This window comes from Echiichthys vipera (assembly GCF_963691815.1).
Source record: "Echiichthys vipera genome assembly, chromosome: 3".
Lineage (NCBI taxonomy): Eukaryota > Metazoa > Chordata > Actinopteri > Perciformes > Trachinidae > Echiichthys > Echiichthys vipera.
Genome location: NC_139828.1, coordinates 12,887,921 through 12,904,102, shown reverse-complemented (window position 1 = coordinate 12,904,102; position 16,182 = coordinate 12,887,921). Strand labels below are relative to the sequence as shown.

The window sequence follows — 16,182 nt, the reverse complement described above, 5'->3', positions numbered from 1 at the left end:
CTGCCATCACACAACTGCTACGCTGCTAGCCGCCACCCCTTCCCGTATATCTCTGTATCAGGCCCAGATCTGCCATCGCTCTGCACTCTCATCTTCTCCTTATCTCCTTATTCCACCTTTATCCCTGCTCCCAACACTGCAAACCCACCAGTCACTCATCATCCCCATCTTCTTCCTCTTTTTATCCTCCTCTCTCAGAGCGTCTGCCAGAGCTCCTATGGCAGCACTGTTTTTCCCCATGCTTGGTCTTCTTCAGGTAAACTGTCAAAGCAGAGTCAGCGAGTGACAGGGCCAGGCGAGAGAGATTTTGGGGGAAAAAATGTAAAGAAAGAGAAAGAAGGGAAATAAAGTCACTCGCAAGCATACAACCTTCCTCTGACCGTGTCTCAGTGGTGAGCGAGGAAACAAACGAGGAAAGAGAGGAAGACAAAGATACACAGGTGAAGAGTGTGAAAAGAAAACATGTTGAGTGAACAGGGAAGTTCTGTAGACTGCAGCAGTACAGTCCCGTACCCCATTGATCGCCAATGAGGTGCATGGATCAGTTCAGCTTGATTTTGCCCTGGGCCCAGCATGCAACGCGCAACATCCAGTTCAGCAAAACACATGACAAAGAAGACACAGAAGGCACAACACCAAACACGCAGCACATTATAAACACTGTACCACGCTACAATCAGCAAGACACATGATACACAGATTAGGTGTTCCTCACTCGATATAATTGTTCTAAATTTCTCAAACTACGTTTTGAGCAAAAAAGGACTGCAATTCTAAATGACACATGAAAAACATCATGTGTAGTTCAATAGACTCATAGTTCTCATGATTAAAATACCTTGTGGTCACACAGGACTTGTTGCCTTAAAGTGCAAAACTGAAAACATTTGATGGTCACAGACACAAACTGTAAGGTCTTTTTGTTGCTTTAACATATACTATGTAACGTTTCCTTGAAAAATGTCTTAACTTGCGTATAAATATGTTATATACTTTGTTCAATTGTGTACTTACATTTTCCAAATATTTCCAACAATATGCAAAGCCAGAGAAATCTGTAATTTTATTCAAGGACACGGAGCGTGTAATTCCGTTGCCTGTCAGTGGCGTAATGTAACCTATAACCTTAAACTCGTTGCGTTAACGTTCTGCGTAACACGCACACAGGAGAATTGAGCCTTCAGGGCTTCTGTCCTAAAGTCAAACAGCAAACACCGCCAATATGCTACGGAGTAATTGTAAAACACAATGTCACAGAATTATACTCAGTAACATTAATAAATCATTTTCCTGACAGCATTGTTTTTGCATTAACTACGTGCTATTTTGCGACATAGTAATATTAATCCAGTACATACCTCATTTATCGATGTGATATTTCATTACTCATTTACTACGATGATAAGCTAAATGCTAATGCTTGGTGGCTAATCCAGTTGTGTTACAACAGCCATCAAGATCAGATAAGAAGAACAATCATCATTGTTTTGCTGTAAACATCATTTTCATCCTGAATCAATCAATTACATTGTGTTATGTTTGTTCTTCATGGCTTTGCATTAGGTAATAAATGGTCCACAAGTCCACATGACAAATGATGAATCGCTAAGTGGTGAATAATAATCATATACTTACTTTTGACATATTTAAATTGTTGTGTGAATATAAACTAAACAAAAAAAACAACCATAATAATATGTGTGTGTGCTTGATTATCAGGTGAAATCTCCTTACTTCTTCAGTTCTTGTACTCCTTTGCCAGATGAACTAAACATCTCTGAAAGACGACGAACTGACAAGAGTTGATGCAACTTCTGCGTTATGATTTCTCATCCCTTTATGTGTAACTCATGAGTCAGTTTCTTTTTCTATCTTGTAAACTTTCGGTACTTTTTCCCCCTCTTTTGCAAAAGTGCTGTGCCCTTATTGTTTCTCATATCTTCACCTGATGCTGTCGTAACCCTGCGAGACCTCATGTCCTTTAATAAAAAGACCTGTCCTGTAAATAATGTCCTTAATTTCTCTATAATGTGTTTGTCTTTTGCTGTTGCAGGCAGAGGCTTCCTGCCAAAAATGTGTACTACTACCGTTGTCCTGACCACCGGCGCAACTATGTCATGTCCTTTGCCTTCTGTTTTGACCGAGAGGATGATGTATACCAGTTTGCCTACTGCTACCCCTACACCTACTCCAGACTGCAGCACTACCTGGCCAGCCTGGAGCGCAGGAACCTGCCCTACCTGAAGAGGGAGCAACTTGGACTCAGTGTGGTGAGTTGTGGAAAGTGGGAAGTCCTGTGAGCAGGTGGAGAGGAAAGAGTGTGTGTGTGTGTGTGTGTGTGTGTGTGGGGGGGGGGGGGGGGGTATGGCTGGAGCTGAGGAGTTGAATGGTGGTGAAGATAAGGGGTAGACGGGTTGTAAGTTGTAGGGTCTGCGTGTGTGTGTGTGTGTGTGTGTGTGTGTGTGTGTGTGTGTGTGTGTGTGTGTGTGTGTGTGTGTGTGTGTGTGTGTGTGTGTGTGTGTGTGTGTGTGTGTTCAGAATTAGGAGACCCAGATTGGTAACTTAGGTGTGCCTGCCGGTCATAACTTCAGCCTCTCATGTTATTATTAGGATTGTCGCACTCTGAGATGACGGACTGTAAGCCTCTAGGTGTGAGCGTATGTGTGTGTGCATGTTTGTGTGAGTGTGTAAATGGCTCTATGTGTAATCAGCAGAGCTCTCACCTCGGCAGTACGAGCTAGTGTATCATACACGCTGCCTCCAGTCTTGTCTGCTCTTATCAAATAATTGTAGGAGAAAAACTCATTAGAAATGCTTGAGAGATTACGACTTTTTCTTCTGTCCTCCAACATTTGTCAGAGAAAAGCTGGCTGCAAGGGGGCACCATGAAGGTACAGGTATTTGTGAGGAGCATCTGACCATAACATACAGAACATTTAGAATTTATGGCATGATGGTATAACTTAAAAAAGAGAAATACCTGTATAAATGAAAGATCTGGGGACATGCAGTAACAATAACACTATGAAAAAATGTAATTCAAATTCAAATTTTGGTAATATTCAAACATGATTTATGATTATGTTGTATATGACAAAAGATACCTTGAGCAGCTACTCTGTCCTAAATACAACAGGAGAAGAACAACTGGTGTTTCTGTTTGCAAAGCAGCCAACCAAACTGTGCTGAGAAGATTAATTAGGTTGTGTTGGTTTTTTATTGAGGAAAGTCAGAAATTGGCCTTTTTCCATCATGCTGTGAGCAACCTTGATCTGATCACATGATGCATGCTCAGTGTGAGTAGCATGGCAGTAAAAAGAGTTGTTTAGCATAATGACAAGTTGGTGGAGTGTGGGTTCACAGTGTGAGCCTTTCGACTGCAGCTTTTCATCTTACAGCACACTGTGGCTGTTACTTCTTGTTCCATTACTCCTTTACAAAAACCTCACTGATCCCCTGACTTCAATTGGCTAAAATGGCTGTTGTCTTGTTTCGTAGATGCATCAACACAAAGCGCAAAACCTCTGTGACAAATACATAGCACTTTCTCTGGCTGCTTTACAATAAAAGCCACCCAGGGGTTCACCAATTGAATACTTGTAATGTGAAGCAGCAGCAGTGGGAAATGTTCAGTTTGCAATAGCAGTAACAGGCCTTTATCAAATAGATAAAATTACGAACTGTAGCGATGAAGTACATTCAGTTGTCGTGTCCTGTGAATCCCTTGTGCTTACGTAGGTAATTTGAAGCCATCTTGGGAGTGGCGGACTCTGACACTAACAGTGAAATCTATAAAAAGAGGTAATTACTGAATGTAAATACATTAAATGGCTATGGCTGACCTTAAATATATAACATGTATTTTGGTATAATGCAAATAAGTGTGAATTTGTATTGATTATTACTATTATCCAATATTTCACTGAATTGTTTAATACCTAAGTATACTGTAATTGTGTGTATATTATATTTACTCTTTAGTTATTCCCAAATCTCAGTTAAACACAAACAGTGAAGCACCTTGCTATACCAATACATAATGAGAATTATTCCTTTAGGTGTGGTGAGAAATCCAGCTACAAAATAAAGAGTCTGGTCTATGGACCCGAAAGGTTGTAGGTAGAGCGATATTCGTTTGTAGTGCTATCAGTCTGTTTCCTACTTCTGTTGGTTATCCTTACAGCTATTTAATCTGTTGTCACTAGACAGCTAAATAAAAAACAATCAGAGTGGAAAACATGACAGCATAGTTACATTTAAAAGAGTTCACCGTTGCTCCTAACTAATCTTTCCTCTCCAGCCGTACTACTACTGTGTAACATAGTGTAAATACGAAGCTTTACGATTCTGAATGTGCAGCACACTACTTTTGCTTTGTTTTTCAAGCCGCATCATTTCTCTGAGCAAGACAGAGGGGAACAGAGTGAGGACAGACTCGGTTGGTTTGGCTCACAGAGTCAGTATTAGTATTCATGGTCATAGAGACGTTTTATGGCCGTATTTTTCTCTTTATGTTCCCCAGGCCTGGGTGGCAGACAGCCCAGCCCCACCCTCTCATATCTCTTTCTCTGTCTGCTCCCTCTCTTGCTGTAACCCTCTTCCCTCTCTCTATCTCATGCTCATATGTAACTCACACACACACACACACACACACACACACACACACACACACACACACACACACACACACATACACACACACACACACGCATTCACACACATAGGTCAGAGGAGAAGGGATGAGAAGGGATGAGGAGAGCTTTCTGGCAGCATCAAAGTTTAAAGACGGATTGCTGCCGTTTCCGAGTCTTTGCAGGGACGCCACAATAGCTTTAACCTTCTAATGGGTACAGTTATCTCATAAGGATGGAAATAAGAGCCAGGGCCATTTGCACTGGCATTCTTCTATCTTGCTGACTAATTTGTTTTCTGGAATATATTCCTCTGTACAAAATCTCTGCTATCCAGCCTGCACTGGTAGACTCAGATACTATAAAATAGGTTACCTGCAGCTCTCTTCATCATTATGAACAAGCAAGTGTTTACTAATTCATACGGCAGGTGTTTTTATCATCTTACTCGAACCATGATTCACCAAAGCAGAGTGAGAATTACACTGAAACCACACTGAACTCACTTCAACTGAGTAGCATTGTAAGAAGTCATCTTAATTGAGGGAGGCGGATAAAGGGACAGAAATGGGGAGAGAGAGATTTAACAGTTCTGGGATGATTGAAAAGGGCAAGCCAGGAGGATCTGAATATCATTTTCGGATCGGTCTCAATTCATAAATACTTCACTTCAACTTGGTTCCCCCTTCTGATTGATACGTTACAGTAAGAGCGGACTTCACCTGTTCAGGAATCTAACTTTCAAAACTCAGTGTGACTTACTCTCTTCTGGTCATCTAAAATGATGGTATCTAGCATTCTCAACTTGACAAGAGAAACAAGAGTGAATCTTGTTTAATTGGATTAGAGTATCCTGATGATAATGGAAATTCTTCTTGTAAAGCCTGAAAACTCCTCAAGCTTTATTTTAAAAAAAACTGGGTGTGCTGTTTGCTTCCAACCCTAATTTTGAAATGCATATTAGCATGGTCGTCCAATCTTGTTTTTGTCATCTAAGGTATACTGACAAAATCTGTTCATTTCTGAGCTTCAGAGACACTGAGTCTATCATACATGTTTTCATTTCCTCGCATTCAGATAACAGCCGTCTCCTAATCAGAAAATAATTTACAGACTCCAAACTGTACAGGATGCAGCAGCTAGACTGCTAACAAAAACAAATAAGAGGAAAAATATATATCTGCCTTCAATGTCTTTACTGGCTAGTTCGTTATTGGCTACAAGCTTATTACAGCTTCTTAAAGTCCTTCTCCACTCAAAAAAGGGTTTTTATTGTGTTTCTTTCCTCTAAAACATACATGGACTACAGGGACTTGTACCTCTCAAATTTTATCACTGGTGAGGTGTTTTCACATCCCTCTCCTGAAGGAAGAGAAGTCTGTGCACTTCTTTGCAATTTGAAATTCAAACCTAACTAATCCGTAAACCAATCGCTGTTTAAAATGTGAAACACTATTCGATGGGGGAACACCTTCAACACAACACCAGCAAAGAAACCTGAAACCTTCAGCTCAGAGAGGATTGTCAGTACAGAGAGATAATACACTGCCATCATAGCTGTCAGCTACTGACAGTTACAAGCTAACAAACAAGAAAAACTAATAACAGATGCAAACTACACTTTACACTACACTATACTAACCATTTTGATACCTCCTAGTTGCCTATTTCAGTGCAGAACAAATTCTTCTGACTGATGCTGGGTTCAGGGCACTGAAACTAAAACTTAGTTGCAGATTCCTAATGTTAGCTCCATGGGCAGGCAGCTCAGGCTTTGTGCCGTCGTCCATCCACCTGTGGGTATGCACGCCCAAGGGTATGGACACCCAAGGGGCTCCGGTTCCCCCTACCCCTTCTCTTTTCTGTTTCCCGCTGACTTTTCTGTTTTCCACTGCCTTTCAGTAAACTGCACTGTAACTTCTGTAACAATCTTTTACATGTTTTAATTTACCTTTTATGTGTTTTAAATGTTTTATATGTTTAATGTGTTTTTCCCCCAATGCTTTTAATGTTTCATCTAAAGCACTTTGAATTACCTTGTTGTTGAATTGTGCTATACAAATAAACTTGCCCTTTCTTTCCTTGCCTTCTCTCATTACCTTTGAATCACTTTATGACTTAGACCCACACTATATCTCAGAAATGACTTTGCCCTTATCAAACTTTACATATAGCATGAAGTCCTCAGCAATAACACTCACGATTTAAAGGAATGCTTACTAGTTACATAGTTAGTTGTAGACATTTTGGGAAATATGCTTATTATCATGGAGAGTTACAACGTGTCCTATTAGCAAGCAAGTGTCCAAAAACAGAAAACACAAAACTAAAGCACTTAACTGCCCCAGAGTTTGTGAAACAGTTGATTGTTTCAGCTCTTTTCTTTCTCTCTCCTTCTCTGTGAAATGAAAGCTGCTTTTACGTACGGTCGAAAATGTCGAGATCATAACAACGACCTGACGGATAACATTAACTAAGTGAAATATAAAATCCATTAGTGATACATCAGGGAGTTACAGTAAACAACACAACATGACATCACACACATGGGCCAAAAGTGGCACTCACACCACTGGACAACCCTGCAGCAATTTGCAGGAGCTGTCCGAGGCTGTGTGAATGCAGCTTTAGGCCACTTAGGACATTCCAATGGAAAACAATGCAATCATACTGATTTTGTCACTGATGCTCGCTCACGTCGCTTGCTGTTAGGAAACGGTGTAAGGCTACAGTCAGCCAGGTTGCAAACGGGGGGAAGCTAGCCTGGCTCCACCCATCAGCACCTCTAAAGAAGAGGAAGAAGAAGAATTCCTTTATTTGTCCCGCAATGGGGAATTTCAATTTTCACTCTATTATTCATTTTCATTTTACACACACACAGGCCTGAAATACACACACACATGCACAGACAGGACCTATATACCCGTGACCGTCGCCCCGAGCAGTTGGGGGTTTGGTGCCTTGCCCAACAGTGCCCAGGAGATGAACTGGCACCTCTCCAGCCACCAGTCCACGCTCCATTCATGGTCCACACAGGGATTCCTCGGGTTCCTAGCCAAGTCACCTATGGACTGAGCTACTGCCGCCCCCTAATCAACACATTTTATCTTTTTATCTGTTTAATCCATACAAACCAGAAGTGTATAAACAACAATTCACATTTAACGACTATTTCTTGGATGGTTGCCAGGCAACCAGTGGAGACTCAAGGAAGTTTCTGCTCCAAGCAGTAAGATATAGTCGGGAATATAACCCCCTGTTAATGACATTTTAGACCTCAGTTTTGTACCGATCAAACAAACATGATAGTATATCATGATGTTATCTTTGGACAGAGCCAGGGTAGTTGTTTTCCATGTTTCCAGTCTGTGTGCTAAGCTAACTAGCTGCTAGCCTTGTATATTTAACAGACAGATAAGAAAGTGGTACCAGCCTTCTATTTAACTCTTGACAAGAGAAAAAACATATTTCCCAATATGTCAAACTATTGCTTTAAAAACATGTTTGTATCAAAAGACGAAAATAATTTCTTGTCCTTTGTACATTTATTTTTGTTATTGTTTACCCACAATGCCTAAAACACACAGGTCCTTATGTGTATATATATATATATATATATATATATATATATATATATATATATATATATATATATATATAGACCCACACATTTGAACGTTCACACCAAGAATTTCTCTTATTCCCCAGAGAAGAGGGGTTTGGATTCTTCCAGTTCCCTCTCTGCAGGGTTCATGGCCCTTTGTCTGTTTCCTCTGGTCCCTGTCTGTCTGAACATTTCCTTTTGTAGACCATCCTGACAGTATCAGTATCTCTCTTTCTCCCCCTGAGGCGTCCATATCCGCAAAGACACAGAGAAAGACAACACCCATTTGACCTGCTACAAAACTAACCAGCCTCTTTGAAAAGATGCCTACTAGCTTCCTTCTTCCAAACTATTTCCTCATTTCTGCATGGTCCTCAAGTGTTCCCCAGCCATCTAGATTTGAAAGCATCTTATCTGCCCACCTTGCCTGACAAAGCAGGGTTTTTTTTCTTTTTTTCTGACCAGTAGGCAGTGTCTGCCTGTGAGTTGCGGAGGCAGCAGTTTGAGTTTTCCTTCTGCTGGCCCTGCTGGGGAGGGCAGGGCTATGACACTATTAGTCACCTCTGACACAGCACAGCCTCTGCCTTTAGACCAGATGGGGAAAAAGTGTAAATGAGAGACCTCAGGGTGGGGGGATGGAAGGCCACAGACCAGCTTTAAGGTTTTTCCGAGACCTAGCATGCAACTTAAAAGGCCAGAGTCCTTACTCGCTATTATACTGTGACTCTGTTCACATACTCGCATCAAAAAAAAAACTATTGATCTCAGAATTACAGCGCAGAGATGTCACGTTCACTCAGGTCTTTTTTTTCCTCTTTTTTAAATCCCACAAATCAAAGCAAGATTATGATAGATCACTTGTACTGTGTTGAAGAGAGGCAGCGGTCACTACCAGCTGCAGTGACTTAACATTACTTAGACTGTTGTGATTGAATTTTAGACCTAATCCTGTCTGCTATCAGTGTTCAGGTACCATGTCTGGGTGTCTGCTCAGTGGGAGTGGAGTCTCGAAGAACAGGTTTTTTTTTTTTCTCAGAGCAAGAGGAGGGGAGTGGAGTGGAGTGGGCACTGCAGCTATATCTGCCTGGCTGCCTCTCTCTCCTTATCTCTATGTTTGTACACTGTGTGCCAAGATCCAATCAATAGCCACTCCAGCCGTGGAGAGAGGAGAAGGTCAGCAGCCACAATGGAGGACTGGGCTGGGCAAACTGATGGAGACACAGAAAACATAGGAAATACGCGACATGCAAGGAATCTGTCTTCTCTTGTGTTAATAGGAATTCATTTTTTTTTATGTTTTGTGCCCTTCATCAGGTCCAGAGGTTAAACCAGGTGCAAAATTAGGTACGAGGAGTCAGTTTTGGCTGGAAATTTGTGCTTTTTTAAATGTAATAACATAATTTTTCAAGGAGCGTTCTAAAGTGTTGCAAGTCATTGGAAAGACAGAAATCACAATTACATATTTCACTTGTTATGTCACTTTGAATCACAACCCTAACATGCTAAAAATAATGATATACTGTAAGTATAGTATATGCCACAGGACGTTTTCAGAGTGATTGACACCATTCATATCTTCTTAGCAAGGGGTTTTTCACATCATACATTGTCATCAAGCAATATAACAGAATGCCTTATGAGGAAATGCCAGTTTTAATTACAGAAACCAATTAATGCCAACTTTTGGTGAAAGTGGTCCCTGGGAGCCGAGTGCTCTACACTGGAGCTATTCTGTGAATGGCAGTTTGATTGGTTTGTAATAAAGAGAGCCCTCCAACCACTGACTGCCTCCATTAAAGGGCAGCACTTGAATAGCCAATCAGCACTTTATCATGTGGATGAGGTGACACTACTGCATGAGAGATGCGAACATCTGATTTGTATTTCAGTAGTGAAAGGAACGTCCAGACCTGCTTTTGTATTCTGGCACAGAGGTCCCACAGTCATTTAAAACCTGGAAAAGTCATGAACTTATTTAAACCCTTGAAAGTTTTTGAAAAGTCATGGGATTTTTATGTGTTTAATTCTATTTCTTGTTACAGTAATTGCATGTTAATTGTAATTGTATGTTAACCAAGAAGATATTTACTGTAGCTGTCAACTTACCTCTGATATGCATTGATGTGTGACAACATTTTGTTTTCTGTAGTGTTCCTCTCTTAATTTTCGTTCCGTCTCCTTGCATGTCGGCCAACAAACTGAAACTAGCAGCTTTAAATAATGACGGACATGTGTATGTGTAATATTTTTTCAGTGATTAGAGAACCATGAAATAGGTAGTATATAGGCTACATACTTATGTTGCAGCGTTATCGTAGTCCATTGTAGTTTATAATCAAATACATTGAAATTACACTGATACAGTACAATCAGTTCGGTTTCCCCTAGTACCTCACTAGTCTGGCTTACCGGTGTTTTCAGTTAACCTGGCTGATTAGACCTCTTCTCAGGACTGTGTGGGCGTGTATACTGTGATTGATTCTGATCTTCCCAAGTCCCCTGTTAGCTTTGTTGCAACTTAAGGCAGTTAAGGCAGGTCCTGTTAAGGCAGGACAAATTACACCTTTATCATTCTTAGTGGTAGATGGAGATTTGTAATCCCATAAATTCCTGTCAAAGCTCCGCCCACCTCCAACCCACGCAGAGGTCTAATCAGCCAGAATAACTGAAAACACCTGTGTGGGTGTTCAGGAGCCTTAAAGAAATACAAACAAGCCAGAGTGTTGTGATTTTGTTTCCCCCAGCACTGGAGTATGGTCTGGAAACACGAGACTAATACCAGGCTGACCTACGTGCTTGTAAAGCTATAAAAAAAAAAAAAAATAGATGAATTGACTGTGCCTGTAGTTTGTCCCCCAAGTATTTGAAGTAAATGTGACCATAACCAGCTAAAGATTGAAAAATGTTGTATTTTAACACAATAATTAACATTTAGAGTGAAGTGAACTATAAACTTCTGTTTTTGTACATGTTGGTTGTGAATAGTCATGAACATTTTATTATGGGTCCTTTAAAAGTCATGGAAACGCTTTGAGGCATGAAAATGAATATGGATTCAATCATACAGTTTATAAGGCCTTTATCCTATTGTATTCGATATTGTTGATATTTGCACATAACTCTATATTTATTGCTAATCATCAGTCATTATTAATATTTCTCTGTACTGCCTTGGTAATGCAGGTTTCTGATCTGTCACGCCATTAAAGCTTATTAGAATTTAATTGAAAATTATGCTGGAGCAAAAAAAAAAAAAAAGTATTCTCTGCAGTGTCAATATTTCCCACTACAGCACCACATACAAATGAGACAGATGGGGCTTGGCAGACGATTAGAAATGTTAGCTATATATTCCCCAAAACATAGATAGTTTTGTAGCTTTGTTCGCAAATATTTAAGACAGACACAAGCACTTCACCAGTCAAGCAAGCTGGCACCACTCAAGTAAATAAACTGCTTTTCCCCAAGCGGAGAGGTAAACAGCTCAAGATAACATTTTTTTTCCTTTAGTGGCAGCCTGTTCATGAATGCATTAGCTGTGGCCTACACATCAAACACAGGGAATAAAGTCTTTTAAAAAGGAAAAAGAGAAGGAAACCCATGAAATACAGCTATATCAGCGAGAGGACATTTAATTTTCTTACTTCCTCAACTTCTGATGAAGTTTCTCTTTGTGTTTGGCTCCTGCTTGTTGTCAACTTTATAGGTCCTTGCATTTTTTGCCATTTAAATTCCCTGTGTTTGCATTTGTCATAAATTGTTCTCTGTTGGCCTTGGGGGAAGTTTTGTATTTTCCTTGGCAGAAGCTAACAGGTATCTTTATTGTCTAATAATATGTTAATCACTGCCTACAGCACCTCAGTGTCAGAACTCTGAGGAAATTCCTCAAAAATTGAAAAGGTCATCATTGTATCATTGCAGGTTTCTTGGCAACAATGCTTGTTTTCATGCTGCTTTGTATTTCGCTTCATTAGCAAGTGACCCTTCTATCAGATGCTTCTTACCATCGTGGCAGTAGCTGTAGACTAGCACAGGAATCTGAGAAAAAGGTTGAGGCGTGACTGTCCTTTGGCCCCAGACAGTTGACTAAGAAGGCTGGTCCAGGGGGAGCAGAAGATAAGCAGGTTTATGATCTATGTCCTTACTTTATAGTGCTGTATTGCCTCTTATCTCCAACCAATGGTTCCCCCAGGATACTAGATGCTTTATTACGCATCCCCACCCCTGCATCTCTCCCATCTCTCTGGCGATCAAGAACGCGGTAATGAGGGAGAGGTGGTGAGGATTAGGAGGTGGTGGGAGTGCATTAGGCATGGTTGTTAATGCGTAGCTAACTGTGAAAGGGAGGGAGTGCAGATTGTGTGTCTGTGCCAGTGGTGTTTAACTTTACAGTTTTACACAGTGCAGGTCAACGATGTATCGTCAAAATATGGGAGATAAATAGATAAAAGTATCACAGGTGAAGCTCTCTGAATTTGATGGTGTGATGTTCACACAGCGCTGACCCTTTGTTGATCCCTATTATAATGTTGGCACAAAAGCACACAGATTTTGGGTTACTCAGACAGAGATAATATTTATTTTGGAAATTGGAACTTATTCACACCTTAATGGCTTAGCACTCTGTCTCTTTCTCTTTCCCCTCACCTTCTGTTCCTCACCTACTTGTGTCTCTCTTGTCTTTTAGTGAATGTAGGAATTAAGCTAATAAGAAGTTCTCTGAAAGGGCTGATGTGAACCCAACCCAGAGTTCTTTCAGTTGTGGATAGTTGAGGATTTAGTTTATGAAAATAAAGAGGAAGACACTGAGCGTGTGCAGCAGTCAGCAGACACGTCTCTCTGTGTCTGTCTCTCTTTGTCTTGACATGTCTCCCACCTCTTGGGCTTCAGAGGCAAATCTACTCCCAATCCTCACAGCTGTGTAACAGCCTATCCACCCTCCTCTGCCAATGGATATTTACTCTACTCGCTTCCTAGATGACGCTCAGGATGGAGCACTGAGCAGGGAGCACTCGCTCTGTCTCATTTGGGTGTCAGGTCTCTGTTCCCCAGGGGGACACAAAGAGGGAACAAAACAGATAGCATTCAAGGCTTTTAATAAATCAGAATACACCTTTCTGACAGTGTAATTGCTTTCCATTGCCCAGCAAGCAGGAAATAGAAGGCAAAGACGGGAGAAAACAAGAGAAAGAATAAGGGAGAGGAGAGTAACGCGGAGCAGGCTGTACAGTAGATCATTTGTTTGGGGGAAAAGAATGAAAATTAATGAAAAGAGAGTTGCTCGCCCTCCAAAGGCAGCCAAGCTTGAAATTCACTTTGAGGGAAACTTAATTTGTTGAAAATGAGCAAAAAACATATTACTGCGCAGCACGTATGAGGGCTGCACGGTGTGTCCGTCTGCTGCGTCTGTCTGTCGGCATGTGTTTGTGGCAGATGAGGACGCTATGCTCTGAATAGCTCAGCTGAGAGGAGGGAAACACAGGAGCCTGTTAATAACTCCAGTAACAGCATTCTCTTTCTACATGACTGCTCTCCAGCACTCCCTTCTAGCACGTCTGAATACAACTCCAGGATATGGAGGAGAACTTGTCAAAACTTAGGAATAAGGAATAAAGTTTGGCCTATTCACTTCAGGTGTGTGCATCTGTTTGTATGTGCATTTGAGTGCACAATTATGAGCATGTGCTTTTTTTGTGTCCCTCAGTTGGAGTTCTCCTATAGCTCACAGCATCTCAGGTCAGGACCTCTAGGCAACACCTTTTTACACTCTAGGTCGGTCTAATGTGCAAGGATTAGCTTGCTAATGGCAAGAGCAGCTGCACTCCATGTAACCATGCATGTGTGGCGCTTGTTACGTAGCAGTTAGAAAGGCAGAGACACCCGATTAAGCGAAGGGGCATATGAGGTGGAAGGTGGCAGGTGGCGTTGAACCTCTATCGCCTGATAGTCAAACAGCAACAGGTGGTGGAAATTAGATAATTAACTGTAAAGTAATCTTTTCATAGTTTTTGAGTGTCAGAAGAGACATTTTCTGTATGTATCCAGCAAATACAAGAAATGTAAAACATGTTTTAATTAGTCAGTATTGTTAATGATGTATGTAGTATTTACACAGAGTCGTCAATTGGAGTCGGCATAAGCAGGATGTGTCGTTTTGTGTGTCAACTAGCTTTGTGTGTGTGTGTGTGTGCGTGCGTACATGCGTGCATGCGTGTGTGTGTGCGAGAGAGAGAGAAAGAGAGAGGGGGGGGGGGTTACGATGGTAGTGTGAATCACTGGATGCATTTCAGACGCAATTCTTCAGCACTGAGACATCGCTTTGGCTTTGCGAGACTCGCATGACTGAAAACAGTAAAATGCAAAAAAGAACAAGCAAATACACTGATTGACTTTATGACAAGTGCCCACACTTACTACCACCTATTGCACAGTGCACCTTAGGGGACATTGTTCTAAAGCTCTACTTTTTCTCTGCATTTCTGCTTTAATAACTTGCAAAACATTTGAAATTATGTATTCCATGTTCAAATTTTAATTCAGGACACATTTCAATTTCAACCTTAAAGCTGCTCTTGAAGTGTGTGCATTTGTGCTTTATCATCCAGTACAGTCTGTGCACACAATATTGTGTCGCTGCAAGCTAATTTGTATGTTGCATGTATACATGTTTGCATTTCTGCAGGGTTAGATTACTTCTGAATCCTATATATAGAGGATTGATCCAAGCCAGTATGTTTGGTGATAAGCTGGAGCCGAAAGCCAAGGATGACTGGCAGCTCATGTTAAAACGGTTTGATTGCAGACTTGCTGCAGTTTTATCCTTGCCTACAGTTATAGACCTTACCAGTCAACAATCGCTTGTGATAGGAATTCTGAATGAAGCAGTTCAGACGTCACATGATATCAAATCCTTGACCTGAGCCCATGTTACTATGAGCCCTAAGCTTCCATTTCCTCAGAGTCCCCCTCAAGAGGTTTAGAGGGTATGAATGCTTTATGCTCTTGTGTATTAGAAGTCCTCTACGCTGCCTAGAAGAGTGGAGATTTATATGCTGTCTAGTTCCAGCTACACCGCTTGGCTGGAGCACTTGAGCATGGGATGCTTAATTAGACTCTAGGCAGGAGATAAAATGGCAGGGAATGTCAATAAACTGAATATTTGTAGGATAAATCACATCTTTCATGTGTTATTTCCAACCCTCTTCAGGCCTTTGCTGCTCTCTCCAGTCTATTGGCCTCTCACCCATCCTTGGGCAAGGGCCCTGACTCTTCACCCTACCCCAAGCTCAGCCCCTCTGACACGGGCCAGCAGCTCGGCACGCCTGGGGGGCCTGGAGACCCCCGATAACAAACAGCTCTAGCCAAGCCACTTGCCTCACCACGCCTACAAAGGCATTTTACCCACCAGAAACAAGCACCTAGCTCTCATTCCAGACAGGTTTTATTTTTCCTTTGCTTCTCCGTCCCGCTCCCCAGTTGCTTAAAATACATTTTATTTTTTTATTTTATTCTATCCTCTTTTTTTTTTTACCTGAAGGGAGAAGCAAAAAAAATGAAGGAAGTGACTGGTCCCATTTTTCCTCCACTTTTCTATTCTCTCTCACCTCTCGTTTTCTTGCTCTCCCACTGCTGCCCGGCCTTTGCCTTTGTGTGTGTGTGTGTGTGAGTGTGTGTGTGTGTGTGTGTGTGTGTGTGTGTGTGTGTGTCTCCCCCATGGTTGAGCGTCAACCTAAGTGTGAGAGAGATGGATGCCAGAGTCCCTTTCTCTCTCCTAAGGCGCCGTGTCTCTCCTCTCTCCTCTGCCGGACTCGTCTGCACCTGCATATTGTGATATAGTGCCTCTGTTCAGCCAGTCGATTGCCTTTAACAGGACTGGGGCACACTGGCCAAATTGAAAGGGATTGCGGCCTGCTTTTCATCAGAGTCACATCAGAGCTGGGTGCAGGG

The 16,182-nt window shown here is 41.5% G+C and overlaps 1 protein-coding gene across 1 annotated transcript in view; it reads left to right on the top strand.

Moving 5' to 3' along the window:
• agbl4 (AGBL carboxypeptidase 4) overlaps window positions 1-16,182 on the top strand; it is a gene marked incomplete at both ends in the record, with an annotated part of 285,820 nt that overhangs the window by 145,028 nt on the left and 124,610 nt on the right. The window contains one exon of the mRNA XM_083940174.1: window positions 2,054-2,270. Within this exon, the coding sequence (XP_083796300.1) occupies window positions 2,054-2,270 (217 nt within the window). The remainder of the gene's footprint in view (window positions 1-2,053; window positions 2,271-16,182) is intronic.